General features: G+C 55.2%; 9 protein-coding genes across 9 annotated transcripts; 1 reads left to right on the top strand and 8 right to left on the bottom strand.

The window, feature by feature from the left end:
• Positions 1-159: 159 nt before the first annotated feature.
• On the bottom strand, positions 160-2,185 carry LTR77_002900 (uncharacterized protein; the record flags this gene model as incomplete). Its single annotated transcript, XM_064800159.1, has 3 exons — positions 160-285; positions 335-1,962; positions 2,164-2,185. The coding sequence occupies 3 exons, from the start codon at positions 2,183-2,185 to the stop codon at positions 160-162; spliced, it is 1,776 nt and encodes a 591-aa protein (XP_064661498.1).
• A 185-nt stretch (positions 2,186-2,370) lies between these two features.
• On the bottom strand, positions 2,371-2,867 carry LTR77_002901 (uncharacterized protein; the record flags this gene model as incomplete). Its single annotated transcript, XM_064800160.1, has 3 exons — positions 2,371-2,527; positions 2,700-2,794; positions 2,844-2,867. The coding sequence occupies 3 exons, from the start codon at positions 2,865-2,867 to the stop codon at positions 2,371-2,373; spliced, it is 276 nt and encodes a 91-aa protein (XP_064661499.1).
• Positions 2,868-3,258: 391 nt separating this feature from the next.
• On the bottom strand, positions 3,259-3,852 carry LTR77_002902 (uncharacterized protein; the record flags this gene model as incomplete). Its single annotated transcript, XM_064800161.1, has 1 exon — positions 3,259-3,852. The coding sequence occupies one exon, from the start codon at positions 3,850-3,852 to the stop codon at positions 3,259-3,261; it is 594 nt and encodes a 197-aa protein (XP_064661500.1).
• A 1,808-nt stretch (positions 3,853-5,660) lies between these two features.
• On the bottom strand, positions 5,661-6,311 carry LTR77_002903 (uncharacterized protein; the record flags this gene model as incomplete). The annotated part of the gene is made up of 1 exon (XM_064800162.1): positions 5,661-6,311. The coding sequence occupies one exon, from the start codon at positions 6,309-6,311 to the stop codon at positions 5,661-5,663; it is 651 nt and encodes a 216-aa protein (XP_064661501.1).
• A 457-nt stretch (positions 6,312-6,768) lies between these two features.
• Positions 6,769-7,962, bottom strand: LTR77_002904 (uncharacterized protein; the record flags this gene model as incomplete). Its single annotated transcript, XM_064800163.1, has 1 exon — positions 6,769-7,962. The coding sequence occupies one exon, from the start codon at positions 7,960-7,962 to the stop codon at positions 6,769-6,771; it is 1,194 nt and encodes a 397-aa protein (XP_064661502.1).
• Positions 7,963-8,423: 461 nt separating this feature from the next.
• LTR77_002905 (uncharacterized protein) lies at positions 8,424-9,883 on the bottom strand (the record flags this gene model as incomplete). The annotated part of the gene is made up of 4 exons (XM_064800164.1): positions 8,424-8,553; positions 8,613-9,390; positions 9,440-9,692; positions 9,746-9,883. 4 exons carry the CDS (start codon positions 9,881-9,883, stop codon positions 8,424-8,426), a joined length of 1,299 nt encoding a protein of 432 aa, XP_064661503.1.
• A 307-nt stretch (positions 9,884-10,190) lies between these two features.
• PHO80 (Pho80p cyclin) lies at positions 10,191-11,381 on the bottom strand (the record flags this gene model as incomplete). Its single annotated transcript, XM_064800165.1, has 2 exons — positions 10,191-10,567; positions 10,637-11,381. The coding sequence occupies 2 exons, from the start codon at positions 11,379-11,381 to the stop codon at positions 10,191-10,193; spliced, it is 1,122 nt and encodes a 373-aa protein (XP_064661504.1).
• Positions 11,382-11,859: 478 nt separating this feature from the next.
• On the top strand, positions 11,860-15,183 carry LTR77_002907 (uncharacterized protein; the record flags this gene model as incomplete). Its single annotated transcript, XM_064800166.1, has 2 exons — positions 11,860-14,829; positions 14,860-15,183. The coding sequence occupies 2 exons, from the start codon at positions 11,860-11,862 to the stop codon at positions 15,181-15,183; spliced, it is 3,294 nt and encodes a 1,097-aa protein (XP_064661505.1).
• A 200-nt stretch (positions 15,184-15,383) lies between these two features.
• Positions 15,384-16,662, bottom strand: LTR77_002908 (uncharacterized protein; the record flags this gene model as incomplete). Its single annotated transcript, XM_064800167.1, has 3 exons — positions 15,384-16,339; positions 16,395-16,508; positions 16,560-16,662. The coding sequence occupies 3 exons, from the start codon at positions 16,660-16,662 to the stop codon at positions 15,384-15,386; spliced, it is 1,173 nt and encodes a 390-aa protein (XP_064661506.1).
• Between the last annotated feature and the right edge of the window lie 69 nt (positions 16,663-16,731).

Consider the following 16,731-nt stretch of genomic DNA (forward strand, 5'->3'; position numbering starts at 1 on the left):
CACAAGAAGATTACATGTGGCTGATGCTGTCTTCCCACCACTTGCCATAGTTGTGCCATACGGGGCGCCGTAACGGACGAGTCATCCGCAGCACATGTTCTCCTCGCTCGCAACATATGATCTGCTGCCGGCTGCTTCGACTTACAAACCAGTCACACTCTAACTGCGGTCGTACTTGAACGTTGTCGGCGGCCAGAAGCGACGGGCCTCCTCAGCCGTGAGCTGCTGAGTCTTTGCCTTCTCGCCCAGGATGAGCTGGTCGACAGCGTCACCAAAATTGTTCTGCTGCTCTGCGTTAACTTTGTAGACCCGAGACTCGGTGAGGCGTACTTACATGGACTGAATCCCGTCTCAGAAACGGATTGGGGAGATGCGAACCACTGCCCTTCTGCGCAGCTCCGGTGGTGCGGTCGTGAGCCTGGGAAGCAGATCCCGCCGCACCACCGAGACCACGCAGAGGACTAGAGGACGAGTCACTACCCTCCGCCCCGCGGTGTGCCCACACAGTCGTGTAGTTGCAACTGCGGAGACGTCCGAAGCAATTGTTGCACGGAGACCTCCCGTCGCACTTGAGATCCTGTTCACGACAGTGCCCACAGACGCGGTCACCGCCCGATGAACCTTCCACTTTCATCCTCTTCACATTGCTCTCCTGCTCGTGCTCCACTGGTCCTCTCTTGCGGGCTGAGACGTCACCATATTGGTCTGAACGTGGGTCTGAGAAGACTGAAGGCCGAGACCCAAAAGGTAAGGCAGCAGGCGACGAAGGAGCAGGCGCACGGCTGAAGAGAGCCTGGAACCTTTGGTCCCAGGCAGCATTCGTCGCCACAACTGATTGCGAGCGAAGCTGAGGGTCGTTTGGCGCCACAGCTGATGCCGTGCCTGTACGCAAGGAGTGTTCCGACTTGGGGAGGCGCACCGTTGGTTTCGACCCGAGCGTACGGTTGTCCAGGAGAGCCCTCAATGCGCTGGGTGGGATGGTAGCGACAGCAGGCTCCATTGCATGATCCGCCGAAGCTTTCAGAGGGACAGGAAGTCCACCAAACCGGCCAAATGCAGTAGCAGGACGTGTTGCCTGGGCCGCATTGGTCCGAGCGAATGTGCTAGCAGTGTTCACTTTAAGCTGCTGATTCTCCTTCTCATGCCACTGCCCGCGACCACGAACCATCCCATCCGTAGGCGGCAGCCTCAAATCCTTTGAAACAGCTGCGGTCATGCCGGTGGCGTTACATGACTTTGACTTGAGTTGGTGAATCTCCGATTCGAGGCGCACCTTGTCGGCTCTGAGCTCGATGACCTTTTCTAACAGCTTGTTGCGTTCGTTGGTAGTCTCGTTGAAGGTCTTGCACTTCGCACTAGCTCTTTGAACCTCTGTTTTGAGCACTCCGACTTTGGCTTTCAACTCGCTCATCTCTTCCGCGTCTGCAGTGGGCTGTCTTGCTTGCTCCAGGTGCCGAACCCTGTTCCCCAACGCCGTTTTCTCACCGCGCAACGATTTGTTCTGTGACTTCAGATCCCACAACAAATTGACAATTTCTTCGCTGGGCTCAGTGATCTCGCCGGGCTCTTTTGCCTTCAGGCTTTGCACCTCCCTCTCGAGCAGAGTCACGCGTTGCTGCTGCTCCACCTTCAGCAAATTCAGCTCGTGAATCTCTTTTGCGGCGTTGGCACCGTGGGTGACCGTCGAGTCCGTCATCACAGCATCCTGAGCGGAACTCGCAACGCGCGTGCGCTGTTCGCCGACCTGTTCATTAGGTAGTGCCTGCGTGGCGTTACCCTCACGAATGGTATCGATGTGCTTCTTAAGCACGGCGATGGTCTCGGCAGTGGAGAGACGTTCCTTCTGGGCGGCTGCAGATAGTTGAGCGGCGAACGCGTGCACGTCGCTTAGGGAGATGCCGTCAACATTGCTGGTCGCCGTCATCTGCACGAGCAGCCCGTCGAGGGTGGCGTGTTTGGCCGCTATATTGGGAGTAAGGCGTGGTGCGAGTGTGGTGTAAGAGAAAGTCAGTGTGGGAGAGGTGAAAAGGGTTGTTAAGTGCTGCCGCGCTAGTGTGGCGCGCCTGCTTCGCGAAATGATCGCAAGAGGAAGGAGCGAACCTCTTCACGCACCCCGCGACCGCACGTGTCTTTTGGGGCGTGATGTGTATAAAACGTACTTACTCCCGTTGTGCCATTTCTGCATTCTGGACTCATGCTCCCACTGACAAGCGTACCGCCGCTTGATCCAAACGACAATTGAGAGCTACGACACCGACCGACACTTTTGTAGACAGCACGACTTTGTACAGGTCTTGCTCTTCCTACCTCCATCTAGAATACACCGCCGTACGCCTTCTTCTCCCTCTCCTCTCCTTTATCGTTCATCCTCTAGAACGGGTTGTCCTCCGGCGGCACCTCGTGCACAAAGTATGGCCCAATGATCGGCACCTTCTGAAGAATATCCCTCTGCACCTTCGGCACAGCATCGAACAATAGCAGTACTCCCGTGCCCGCAGCCACAGCGAATGCGCCGCTGATCATTGCGCTGAGGATGTGTTAGCAGAGTCTTTGGTCGGCGACTGCGAGGCGTTGGGAGGATCGTACTATCTTGCGCCGTTCGATGGGTTGATGCCGTGGAAATGGGGCTGGATCTTGTATCTACGCTCTGCTGTCAGCGCTGCTCATGGTGAGGCCTCCTGTAAATGATGGGGGCTTACTGCGGTGCGTATTTGCTCCTGAAAGTCTCGTACTCAACCCGCTGCCGCCATGGTTGCACGCCGCGAGCTCCTTCGTTCCTGGTGCCGTATTGCGACTACAAGCTGGTCAATGAGTGCGCACATGAGTGCCCGATAGCCACTTACCCTTCTTGCGAATGTTGGTAACATCTTGGTGGCTCAATGGATGTGAGGGTGTCGACGAGGAGAGATGAAGGTTCGGGATGTGGTTGTCGTCGCTTCCGCTTCCGCTTGCTCTTTTCAGGGTTGCGCACCTCACCTCCCTGTTTCTGTTTCTGTTTCTGTTTCTATGCCACCTGAGTGTCCAGATTCCACGACCTCAATTATTGGCGTCTCCTGAAGGACGGAATTACATGATCCAGTATCGAGGAGTCCCGATAGATCTCAGAACTAGCTGTGATTTGGTATGGCTTGGCAAGCTACATACACGTACAAACACGTGCCATGTCGCTCACACTGCCTGGAAACGCTCCCCAAACAGAAGTGCAATTCCCAGACATGAAGGTCTCATTGCTGCCAACCGTACAGACGCCATTATTCCTCATCGCAAGTCCAACAGCGGCATGAGCTCGCCATGAGTCCGCCGCCAGGAGTAGTACTCCGTATCACGACCCCACGTCGACCCATCCCGATCGATCAGCACGTCCGCCTGAATACCCCGGAGGGGTTCTCTTAAGAACACCTTCTTACACTTCGAGAGGAGGTCCCAGTCACGAGGGGCCCAGCCGTTAACATCCACTCCCATAGTATACTCGCAACGCCATCGCAACCACTGAAGCACTTCCGATGCGTACGCGATATCCCATTCGGTTTGGTTGTCGTATACCGTACTCGTGAAGTGGAAGCGGATCCAGATGCGCTTGACCGAGGGACAGTTGAGTTCGAGCCACTTCAGTAGGTCTCGCTCACCGTGGATTTCAAGGAAAAGGCGAGAGTGGTGTTCTGGGCGGCTGTCGTTGTCCAAAAAATTGATCTCGACGCTGCATGGCTCGTCTCTGTGCTTGCCGTAGAGTGGAAATTTGAACTTTGCCTCCATGGCCTGGGGTCGCTCTGGTGAATGTTCGCCAACCCTCTGCTTCTTGGAACCTTCAGATGGTCCATCGTCCGTCGAATCACTCCTTGCTCTGGTGGTCATGTTTGAATGGCTCTGAAGTAAGTGTTGCAGATGTAAGTGCTCGAGTCTGTGAAAGTCGCTGGGTGACTTCGTTCGACCTCAAGTGATGTTCAGGAATAAGAAAGAGGAGGTCTGGGGCCGCAACAAGGCGCTGTCTTATACCCCAATTCGATGTGTCGATTGATAATTACGCAGGTGAATATTGCGCCCGAGAGTATGACTGCTTCTGGACTCACATACCTCGTACGAAGGCCTGCCTGTACCGAGCGAACAAGACGCTGTCGGTGTCTGCAGGCTGGCGGAGTACAGAGATCCCAGGCTGACTGCATGCGCACCGCCTACTTTGAACCCCCCTGGCCGATGGCACTTGCTTTCCCATTGCGCTCTGCAGCTGCCAGCTGGCAGTCTGGGGCGGTTCATTGGTTGTGCCACTATCGCAGCCGATCCAGCATTCACTATTTCACTGGAGCCTCCTGTCGATTTGTCAGGGCGGATGGTCTGACCGTACTACTGCCACGCCGTAAAGCTCGAAGCAGCAGCAGGCTGGGGAACATTTGACTCGAGAGTATCGATGAGTGTTTCAGGGTCGGTAATGGGTTCTCCAGAACTACATACATATGCAGTTGGCCAGGTGGCCAACTGCAAGGATCTATCCACAAGACTGTTGCCCGCTGGGCAGCGCCCCGACATCACTTCCACCTGTGACCCCAGGGCCAGAAGGCTGCCGATACTGCAGGGTTCCATCGTCGTTGCGACATCGCAACCAAGTGAAGACCCACACTTTCTGGAAAAACCCAAAGTCTCCATGAACATCCCAGTATACATTAGCAGGCCCGATTGAAGGCCACTTTCCAGCCGCGAAAACGTCCTTGAAGGTCTTTATAAAGCCTTGTTGGTTGTAGGGCCCCCAAGGCATCGAGTTAAGAAATCTCATCTCCAGAGCAAATTCGCAGGTGTGTCGCAAGGGCCAGAGAGCCCTGATAAATCTGATAATGTCGTCTGAGCATTCTGCGTCAGTGAAATTTCTGTTGCTGTACAAACGCGCCACAACCTGATTGGCATTTGGAAAGTTACTTTGGACATGCGAGAGTAGATCGTGAGTCCTGGTAAGCTCCACTTCAGCATGACCCAAACTGCTTCTCACCCACAGCGGGAAACCACAAAGGGGGTCAATCTCGACTAGTATCGAGTTTCTGTTCTCTCGTGGGATCCGGTATCCCACCTGAACAGCAGTCACCTCTGAAACAGCAGTCGCCGCTCGATCAGCGGGAACCTCCCGGAAAACTGAGGCTTCTTGGGTAGCAGTTGGCTCAGTGATGGAGCTCATGTTTCCGAGGTTTCAACGAGAGAGTTGTTGGGTATGTGCGCTTGGACAGTGGTCGTGTCTCGCTGTGAATGGTGTTCTGAGGAAGGACTGGCTGTTTGGGCTGCGATCAAGAGTGTCGATGGTGATGTGACGTTGCAAGTAGGAGGAGAGTCGAGAGAGTCCTTGCTTTGCAGTGTTTCAGAGTCAAAGGAAAACGCGGCGATTGTCTCGAAGTGAACAGTCATTGTCGAATGCTGGGTGACGCAACTGACTGATATTGCATAGTGGCAAGACTCCTTGTTGTGCTGGCCACGCGCCTGTTCGTTGACTGGTCTCCGACGTCCAATCGTCAGCTCAACATCTGCTACCTACTCTGTCACTCAAGCTTCTCCGCATAGCGATCGATCGGCACACTACAGTATCACATGCCTTCACGACTCACTCGCCGGCCGCCTCAGCTCCCTCCCCTCCCGCTTCTCCGAGTACTCATTCATCAACTGGGGGTCCGGTATAGTATGCTCGCCTAGATTCCAGGCCTCCATCTCCAAGTGAGGTACTCCACATCTTCGAGACCGAAATAGCGTTCAGTATCAATGCTTCTTGCGCCATGAAGCAGGTCCAACTCAGCATTAAACAAGAACATGAAGACGGCCATCCTGTACAAGTTACCTTCTCGACGGCCGTTCACTTCGATGATAAAGTCGACGTTAGTCCGTAGCGGCCACAGTGCGATCACGGCTCGGTTTACGTCTGAGCCGATCTCACCGCTACGGAGGCCGTCCTCCAAATCCAGAAGGATGTGGCCTCGCAGGAAGCCTGGGCGAAGCTTGAAGACGACGTCGAGGTGTGAGACGGCTGGGAAGTTCGACAACAAGTAGAAGGACAGATCGTTGTCGTCGTTCAACTCTACGGTATGGGTGGAACCTAGGGTTTGAGTCTTCCCGGTCCATTGTTCTCCTTTGCAAATGGCCACTTCGGCCGTGCGCTTGCCCGGGATGTTTCTGCTTTCTGTATCCTGCCGGAAAGGAACATCGAAAGTCACTCGTGCCAGTATAGAAGTATGACGGTCTTGGGTGGAACCTTCGTTCGGCGGGCCAGGTCGTGGCGAGGCTTCACTGCTCGGAGCAGGAGCTGAGGGTGTCGACGTCGTCTGGGATGACCCTGGGTCACTCATGTTTGGGAGAAGGAATCAAGATGGTCACGTTGTCGGGTCTTTCGATCGTGGGCCGTTTGAGTATCGTGCCACTGTGGAGGAGTAGAAGCTTGTCGACTTTGAGTCCAGAGCGCTACGACTCCATGACCACGACGACATTCCTTGCCACGTAGAGCATTTGTCGGGTTTGCTTCGCCGGCGAGCAAACGGGCCTTCGACATTGGTATTTACCGTAGCTTCTCCCAAGTAACGATTGTACAGCGTGCTTGGTGAGACTTGGCTTGTGCTTCCGTGCCGGTTGAACGTGGTGAATACTGTCCCATCCTCTAGAGTCATAGTTGTATCACGTAGGTAACGAATAGGTTGCAACCTAAGACATCTGAACGCAGGACAGAGATAGTGTAGAATGAATTCGAATCAGAACTGTACACGTACCTCTAGCATTGAAATTGCCTTGCCCGCCGCAGCAAAGCTATGCTCAAGTCTTCCACGTGATGTAATGTGTCCCTGCGCCGAAACCCATGCTCCCATCTTCGTCCACCTTGACTTTACCTTCAGTACCAGCGCCTGATAAAAAGAGGTCCTTGACAAGATTCAGACTGCCCGCACGATCTGTATCCTCAACATCAATACTACTTGGGAACCCGACCCAGATGAAGAACTCGACCCTATACTTCAGGCGCCAGAGGATGTCCACCGCATGCCTGAGGTCGTCCATGCCTGCTGCCTCGATGCCTGCCTTGTCGAGCAAGAACTTGGCTATCACACATCGGATCGAAGGGAAGTGTTGGCTAGTGTAGAGCTGAAGACCGTCGACGTGGTTAATTTCCAACGGTAGTAAACGTTTCGTCTTCCAAAGCGGAGATTCGACACTCGACAGCTTGACGGTCACTCCTTCTGACGCTTCCGCTGCCTTCTTCCTGGGTATCTTGAACTTCACTTGCAATGCAGCTTGTGATTCTTCTTCGTCCGATGAGGGGCTTTGGTCGGACTCGTTAGACGGGCTCAAAGCTCTTTTGCGACCAGATTCCACTTCCCGGCTGCGCGGAGGCGGTACAGGTGGGCCGTTCATGAACATGGTCACGACACTCTCGTACAGAGGGCCTTCGCGGCGCCCATTCACCGTGACAACGGGATAGCGCAGGGCCCGAAGTGGCCATAAGACACTCAGCGCTCGTCTGGTATCCTTTCCGAGCTCACCACTGACACTGTCGAGGCTTGATTCCATGCATTCGTGAATAGAGACTATGCGCCGTCCATCCTCCAGATATCCAGGAATGAGAAGGAAGTGCACTTCGATCCTCGTGACATCCGGATAGCACAGCGAGAGAGTCTGGAATAGACCGTCGTCGTCGTTGTCGGGGAGCTTGAGCGCTTTGCTGTGATCGAGACATCGGGCTCGATCTGCAGCTTGCGACAGTTTGTATATCTCCAGATAGGCTGCCCGCTCGCCAGAAACACCATCTGCGTCGACCCAGGTGTTGAAAGGTGTGTAGAATTTGATCACAGCTTCGGTCGAATCGGGCGGCGGCGGCGGCGCTTCCTTTACGTTATCGATAGACATGCGATGCCGTATAGCCTGCTGATCATTCGGGCGAGGAGTCGGCGGACCCGGACCTGATAATGGGCTCGAACGCCGTGACAGAGCTTCCGGACGTTTGCTGGAAGACATGGTCGTCTTGCGAGTGCTTTAGTGGGGTTTCGCAGTTCGGATAGTTCTGTATGGCCTGTATGTATACTTCGTTACAGGAGCAAGCGAGGCCTGTAGATATAAGGGTCTGGTATGTCTGTGCCGGACAGCTGGATCGCAAGGCCACCCGGGAAGAACTTTGACAGCCGCCCTGGATCAAGCCAAACAATGCTCAGCAAGCAAACATGTAGACCACTCGAGCTGCAGTCACACGCTTCTCAATGCCAACTCGGAGCGATAGACAGCCTGACGATCAGCAGATTCGTTACGATCGATTTGGAATTGGCTCCGGAAAGATCGAGTGACAACAGGATGGCATCCCTGAGCAGATCCGAGTGTTTACTGGCCCGGGAGTACAGTCTCTCCTACCACTCCAGGCTTGTCGCAGAGGCTCGATCGAGACCATGCCGACCATGAACGCAAGAACCAGGTCTTCCTCATCGCTACGCTTTAGCTGTGATGTTCTTCGGATCCGGTATAACCTTCGCCGCGATAAACTCATTCGCGACCGACAGGATGGACTCATACGAGTCGACAAAACCATGCCAGCCGTGCTTCGTTGCCTTAGTCGTACTGGGGAGCGCTTGTGGTCAGCATCACTTTTCCTTCGAATGTATTGCTTCCAAACTCACCTCAAAATACTGGGATACGGCCGATGCAGCGCAAAGTTCGCCCTCCCAAATACAGATCCAACATCCGACCAATCGTCATCCGTCAACCCATGCTGCGTCACCAACTCTTTCCACGCCGCCACATTCTTCGGTTGCTGCGCCCACTCAACAAAGCTAAACGTGAACCTCATGGTACTTCTCGACCCTTTGCCATGCGGAGGCGTCGCCCAAGGCATGCCCTTCTCCTGCATCTGAGTCGTGGAAGCGTCGACAGGACCGGTGTAGTCCATCCCGAAATACTCGGCCAGCCGGGGCCACATCTTGCCCCACGTGAAAGCGCAGGCATCCGAAGCGTTGAAGTCTTGGTTCGCGGTGTTCGGAGCGAGGACGGACCATTCGTATAGATAGCTGTTCAGAACGGCGTTTGAGAGGGATTGTGGAGCGTACCAGGCGGTGATGTCGCTCGGGTACTCCAAAGGCCGGCCAAGGTACTTCTGCACGCAGGCGTAGATGAAGAGCGGGTAGGCGAGCGTTTGGGTTGAGTCGGGGGTGCAGCCGATGACGAAGGAGGGGAAGGAGGTGTTCCAGCCGATGTTGTGTTTGGAGCAGAAGCTGGTGAGGATGTCGTGTTGGGTGTAGTAGAGATTCGGCTCATCGATGCGTTTGTCGCTTTCTTCGTCAGGTATGTCGGTGGCGCCGAGATGGACGCCGTGCCACTTCTGTCCGAGCTGGAGGAAGAGTCGCTTTGGAAGTGCATTGGCTAGTGGGAGCGCTTCGAGCAGGTTGGAGAGCAACGAATCTGCGCACACGTCAGCGTTGATCTGGACAAGAGATGTATCGCCACTCACTGTTTTTCTCGATCAATCTATCATCACTCCACTGGAGCGCACCACTCTCATCGACAACAAGGACATAAGAAAAGAAGAAAACGTAATCAGGTTTGATATTCCTCTCCTTAAGTATGTTAGCAATCTCATCCGGACTCTGCAAGAAATCAACCGGGATGTGTTCGACGTCCTTCGGCCAGCTACCGGACGGTGGCCGTCGAGACATAGCATATATCTTGCTCCATCGTTCGGGACTCTCGGCCAAAATCTTAATCTGGTGGATGTTGTCAGTCCCGTTGGAGGTCGGCGGTTGAGAGCAATACTAACCATGTGTGAGCCAGAGATGCCATTGGCGCCGGTGACTATAGCTGTCATGCCCTTCGGTGCGTATGAGAGATCTGGTAGGCCATGGTGAATGCCTTTGCTGTAGATGGATTGAATGGTGGGCATTTCCGCTGAGCCCATAGTGACAGTTTTGTATGCTTTGCAGATTTGCGTTGTTGCTGGAGAAATTTGGAGCGACTCGTATTCGTCATGAGACCATGAAGATGGTCCCTGTTATGGAAGGTCAAGTGAGGTAAGGTGGAGATACAGGTAGCTCGGCAGAAGCTTCCCCGGCAGTTGCAAGACGACTGCATGTCTGTGGAGACGACGTCCAGCACCCCCATCCTCTCGACGTAGCATAAATAGGATGAGAATGTCGGATTGGGACGAGAGAAAGACATACTGGAGTTGTGAGTATCTGTTCTCATTCCTGCATCATTTCATCTGATCACGTGGGTTCATCAGCCATGATCTCATCACCATCCGTGTTGTCCTCCTCACTGTCCTCCAGCAAGCTGCTGCTGCTGCTTCCCGTCTGCTCCAGCTCAAAGCCTTCCGTTCTCTCTATCAGACTACGATAATACTCCTCAAGCACTTCCGGCTTAGGAACGATCTTCCACTCCACCTTATGCAAAAACTCCAGTTCCAAGGTTGCCAGCTCCGATACCGGTATGCCTCCGATTTTGGCGTACGTAGGGTTGGTCCAGAATGAATCACTGAGCCCTTTCGCCGCCACCGTTGCTGCCGTGATCAAAAAGCGATGGACGGTCAGGGAGTTGATGGTGAAGTTGGAATACTTCTGGCATAATAAGTCGATGTAGTAGACTATACTCAGCAAGATCGGGGGTGAAACTGTGGCGTGATGAATCAGGCGTTGCAGGTAGTTTGAGACACTTATGCCAGGTGGTGCGCGGGAATGGAAGCGTGTGAGGCGGCCGTCGCGGAGTGGTATTTGGTCGTTGAGACGTATAAGCTCCATGAGCATGTTGGAGACAAGCACACCAAGGGCTTTCGGGTTGCAGTTTTGGTACAGTACTGGCATCACTGTAGCCGGAGCCGAATCGGTACGCGATCGTTTCGGTGTACTGGAGTGACCGTGTGTGGAGCGAGCTTCTTGCGTTTCGGCATGCTGCCCAGCAGGAGGGTGTGCTGAAGCCGAGCTGGCCGTGGTAGAGAACGAAGGAGCGGGAGTAGGGTCGAGGCGTGGCTCGGGCTCCGTGGGAGGTCTCGAGGGGATGCTTGAGGCGGACGACGCCGCAGATGTGCTCATTGGGTCAGGCGCCGAGAGAGAAGGTGGCTCCTTCCGCTTCTTCGTGGCCGACGAGGGCGCACCTTCCCGGTCTGTCTTTCTATCTGGCTGATCTCCAGCGGTGGGAGGATATCCGTCCGGGCTATATTGTGTGCCCTGGTTTACGTATGTGTGCGGCTTCTTCTCGATAGCCGGGCTTTCAGAGTAGTGTGCGCGTGGCTGTTTGGAGCCTCCTGTGGACCCTGATGCGCGCTGTACCGGCGATGCATTGAAGCCTCGCTGTTTGGGCGACGGCGCACTGAAGGAGTGGCTGGAATAGCTGCTTCGCTGGACGTGGAAGGAGGATCGAGGTGATGCAGCCGGCGATGGCGAGGACGTCAAGGTGGACATTGAGAATGGCCGATGTATTCGGAAAACCGCACTGCTGTTCCCCAGTCTTTCTTCGCAGTCTGATACGGGTGGTGGCGCATAATTATAAGGACAGCCTCGTGCCTGCCTCTTCTGTGCTTCGAAGCGGGTGCTCTCGTAGGGCAGGAGCGACTAGGAAGACGTAGTATGTCGTAGTAAAGACTCTATCGCGCCCGCAGAGAGGCGCGTAAGGAGTCGAAGGTTCGTAGGTGAATGGGATCAGCCTTGCGGTGACAGGTGAGAGAGTGAAACCACCAGCCCACCAGAGTGGCAGCAACCAAGCACGTGGGCTCAGTATTCGGCAGCAGTTCCGATCGACACGGGCCCTCCCGCGTACGCCGATCGGAGCAAGTCCGTCCTGAAGAAGCAACAACTTCCAAGCCCGACCTCGCGTGCGACCTCACCCACTCACTGTGGCGATATCTTGCAGCCAAGCCACGGATATTCACATGCAGCGGAGATGGTGGCAGGTCCTTCGGCGGAGTCGATCGAGGCCATCCGCAATGCCCCTTCGCTCGAGCATCAAATCGCGACACTGCGACAGTTGAAGAACGACATCGTGGGCCACGACCAGAGGAAGGAGCTCATCGTCAAGCAGGGCGTGATTCAGCCACTGGTCGATATCCTCACGGCAGCGCACAAGGCTACGGGCAAGCGGCGCGCGTCGGAAGATAATGGCGTCTCGACATCGGCTACGGAAGGAGGGTGGTCTCCTGAAAACGAAGCAAGACTGCAGGCGATTCAGATCATCGGCAGTCTGGCCAACGGAGGACGAGCATTCGTGCCGCCATTGCTCGCTGCACATGCAGACTCACACCTACTCGAATGTCTGACGACTCCAGTCCCGCCTAGGATCACCACAGCCACTCTACAAGCGCTGCGAAGCCTCGCCACTTCTGCAAGCCTTGATGGCCAGAATGACGAGCAGATCTCCATCGACCTCTTCGGCAGTGAGTCCATGCAGTCTGCCTTTCCGGACATCCAACAGATTGACCAGTCGAGTGCTGCTGGGGTGCAACTCAGACTGATCATCAGTATAATTGCGGTCTCCGCCACAACCGAAAGCGCTCGCTCCCACTTGACAGAGTCTGGCCGACTCGACGATCTTGCCGCATTGCTCGCTTCCTATGCTATTGCTAACCAACATTTCGACTATCGTGGCTCCACGGACCTCTTTCCACCACCGCCGTCCGAAGCAACCCTGCCCGTGGTTCTATCCGCAATCGCTGCCATCATCAGCGGATCGAACTTCCGCGCACAATCATTCATCCTGTCTCGAGCCCTGCGCGGGCTGTTCGCTCACGCAGCCACGCAGTTCTGGGAGAGTCGCGCATTTCCTGCCCGTCCAGGTTCCGCTGCGGCTCTTCTACCGTCACTTCACGTGCCTCAAACCAAGAGTGTGTCATTTACCAACTCATCTTCTGCATTCCCCGCTTTGAAAAGTCTACAGCCGGAGCGCGGGCAGTATTCTGGTGCCGGCATCACTCTCACTCAGCAGAGCGCCGACATCGAGCATGCGAATGCCGTCTGTGGCTGGCTACTCTTCATGGCACGGTTGATGCATGGCACCAACCGAATGAAAGCTCTGCGTCTTGTTGCACTGGTTAATAATGCGATTGACGCGAGTTCAGAGCTTGTCAGCCCGCGGAGTGAAAGCTTACAGCGTGCCCGCGAACGAGAAAAGCAGATCTCAATGCTTGCTATTCCTCTTGCCGCCCAACTCATCCAGACTGCTGTCGAAGTGCCATCTCCAGATCTGCCAACGGCAGACGACCGCGAGCACCGCGAGATCCAAGAGCACGCCTGCGACGTCCTAGCAGAACTTGTTCATCCCAGTCAAGAGCTGCAAGCCGCGGCGGTCCATGCGGGTGCCATCAAAAGAGTATGCTCTTTACTCAAGAAGACTTTCGATGCCGTCTCTCCGTCGAAACCGATGTGGTCTGCGAAAAGTAACTCGAACGACCACGTCACTTCTTTGGACTCGACAACGATGGGTACTAGAGGCCTACCCAGCGAGGTTGCGCATGCAATGCGTTGTCGGCAAAGTGCCCTGAACGCAATCGCTGCTTTGGGCGGAACACATGACACCCATAGGGGTGCCATCATCGAGGCCGGTATTGTACAATGCATTATGGACTCGCTGAAGCCTTTTCCAGCAGATGCGTTCGCTGGCAAGGGTCCAGTGTCGCCTAAAGATGGCAACACTGTCCCGGTGCTCCTCGCTGCCTGCAGCGCTGCGCAATCATTGTCTCGGTCGGTTTCGAAGCTACGCACGACTCTCGTCGACGCCGCCATTGCTCATCCCCTCTTTGAATTGACAAAGAACCACCCAGACCGTAGCGTTCAGATCGGAGCTACTGATGTCATCTGCAACTTGCTCCTCGAGTTCAGTCCTATGAGAGACGAGCTCGTGACCCAGGGTGTGGTAGAAGTGCTAGCCAGGAATATCAAGGGCAGCGATATGGATTTGAGGCTGAGCAGCCTATGGGCGATCAAGCACCTCGCACTCAACAATACGAAGGAATGTAGGATTCGGTGCTTTGAGGAACTAGGTTCCGGCTGGCTTGTTGGTGCGATACAGGGCGAGTATGATCACAACCCTCTGGCTGCATCGAGTGGAGGCGGCGTCAGCGTGTGGCAGTCGGCCGGAAGTGGTTTGAGCGCCCCCAATGCGGCAGGCGAACAGGTCGATCTCCTTAACCCTACGACCTCCATGGACGTCGATGAAGGGTACGGTGGCGACAACGGCGAAGAGGATGAGTCATCTCACGACGAAGAAGAAGATGGCGAAGTCATGCTCGACGAGAGCAGCGGCACGCACTACCATACATCTGGAATTCGATCGACACTACAACCACCGGCAGACTCATCATCACTAAGTGCAGACCGACACCTGTCGGCGATGAGGGAGATGGAGCAGGATCCCAACCTGCGGGCAAAGAGAATGGACGTCTTCGTCCAAGAGCAGTCGCTCGACTTCATTCGCAACCTCATATCCGGTCCGGACCATGTCGAAGCAATGATTGATCATCTCTTGCAGCACATTGGCTCCGAGAAACTCTTCGGCCTGCTCACAGAGAAATTGTCGCCGCTCGCCGAGTTCGGCAATCGACCACTCTATCACGCGACATCGATCATCATAGCAGTCATTCATGTCCTCACGCACATCTGCGGCAGCTCTCCTCGACACAAGTCCCTCCTCATCGCTCAGGTTCCGTTACTGCGAGCCTGGGTTCCCCACTTTGCGCACACTGACCGCCGGGTGCGCATCATCTGCATCTGGTCCATGAACTCCCTTACCTGGGTTGAAGACGACAGCGACCGCGAAGGTGCGAGGGAGAGGGCAAGGAAGCTGAGAGAGCTTGGGCTCGAACAAGCTGTGCGTAAACTGGAGAACGACGTCGACCTGGACGTCAGAGAGCGACAGAAGGTAGCTATCAGGCAGATGGCTGGACTCTAGGAGAGTGTGCACGATGACGGCCTATGGTTTCGACCTAGTGCTCGGTCGATCAGCGGTCGTGGTCGCGAAGCCGAAGAAGTTCTGGATGGCGATATCCTTGCACCTGTGTTAGTAGAACTTGGCATCGGCCCATCGACTGCTAACCTCAGCAATGCCACAGATGGAGCGCCTCTCGAATCCAGCCAGACACACTTGTCAGGCTTGAGCTCCGCTGCCCATCCTCTGGTCGGCACTGGATTGACCCTGCCTCTTGACTGTTACACAGACGTTTATATCTTCCCTCTGGCTCGGGCGCGCGAAGCTTTGGATCAACTCGACGCGTAGGAAGCGGCTGCTGCAGCTGGGTCAGAGAGGGTAGACCTCCTACTTACCCCGCGCGAGAGTGAGATTGTTCTGGAAAGGAGACGATGGGCCAGCAGATAGACGTTATGGGGATGAAACCATGGAGACATCTTTCGTTGCTGACTTGAGATTACTACCGTTCAGATGATCTTGTCTACCTAGCCCAATTCCTCATGCACCTTTCAGTCCCCGTAGAACTCCTCTCCCTGTCTCGGCTCGATCGGCTTCACCTTCTGCACGGTCTCGATCCTGTTGTTCGTCACCACCAGCTGGATATCCCTCGCAGTACTCTTCCCCTGCTTGTACCCCTCCTTACTCCTACCAAACAAGAAGTTCAACGGGAACCCAACGTCAAACGGCTCCGCCCCATCGATCTCATCAATCTCTTCGTCCGTCAGCTTCACCCCCAAAGCATCAATGTTGCCTTTCAGATGCGACACCTTCCTCCCGCCCACAATTGGAAACGCGTACGGCGCCTTCGCCATCACATACGCCAGCGCCACAGACGTGATCAAAGTTCCCTTCTCCTTCCTACCAGCAATCTCCTCCAGCTTCCCAGCAATCCGGACGTACTTCTCCGGCTGCTCGCCCATCTTGCGTCCCTCCCGGTCCGCGGCGTTATACTCCTCCTTCGACTTGAACCAGCCGCGGCCGATGGCGCCCCAGGGCGCCACACCCATGCCTTCCGACTCGCACATGGGCAGAATCTCGCGTTCAAAGTCCCGCATCGCGGCGCTCCAGTGCCCCTGGTAGACGGAGAATTGCGTGAGACCGTGTTCGCGGGCGTAGCAGTTGCACTTCACCACGATCCAAGCGGGCGTGTCGCTGATTCCGAGATACAGCACTTTGCCGCTCGCGACCATGTGGTGGAGGCTGTTCATTAGCTCCGGGATGGAAGTCGTGAAGTCCCACCAATGCACGTAGAGCAGATCGATGTAGCTCGTCTGCAGCTTTTTCAGACTGGCCGCCAGCGAGACGTGCAGGGACTTGGAGTGGTTGCCTTGGAAGTTGGACTTGGCCTTCTCGTGTGTGCCGACGCGGTAGCCGGAGGTGAATTTGGTGGCGAGGACAATTTCGTCGCGGTTCTGGCGCGAAGTCATCCATTCGCCTAGCCATTGCTCGGACTCTTCGCCTTGGTCTGGGTGGAGTTAGCTGGTGCAGTCATGGACGAGGGGTACTGAGGAAGAACGTACAGTTGTTGGCGGTGTCAACGAAGTTGCCGCCTTGATCCCAGAAGTAGTCGAGCATTTCAAAAGCTGTCTCTTTGGTGCACTCGCCCATTCCTTGCTTCCAGCTTTCGCCGAAGTCTGGTCTTCATGTTAGCCTTCTGCTCACTCGGTTGGAATGGGTTTGCTCACTCATTGCTCCCAGGCATAGCGGCGAGACTCTCACGCCTGCGGTCGGCGAGAGGATCCTGTGATAGCCCAGCAGGCTCTTTGGTTTGGGTGCTGTTGCAAACATGTTGAGTGGTTGTTGTTTCTGATGTTGGAGCGCGATGAATGGAGAGATAATAGATCAAGGAGTGTATAA

Source organism: Saxophila tyrrhenica, assembly GCF_035928015.1.
Source record: "Saxophila tyrrhenica strain CCFEE 5935 chromosome Unknown scaffold_4, whole genome shotgun sequence".
NCBI classification, from domain to species: Eukaryota; Fungi; Ascomycota; class Dothideomycetes; order Mycosphaerellales; family Extremaceae; genus Saxophila; species Saxophila tyrrhenica.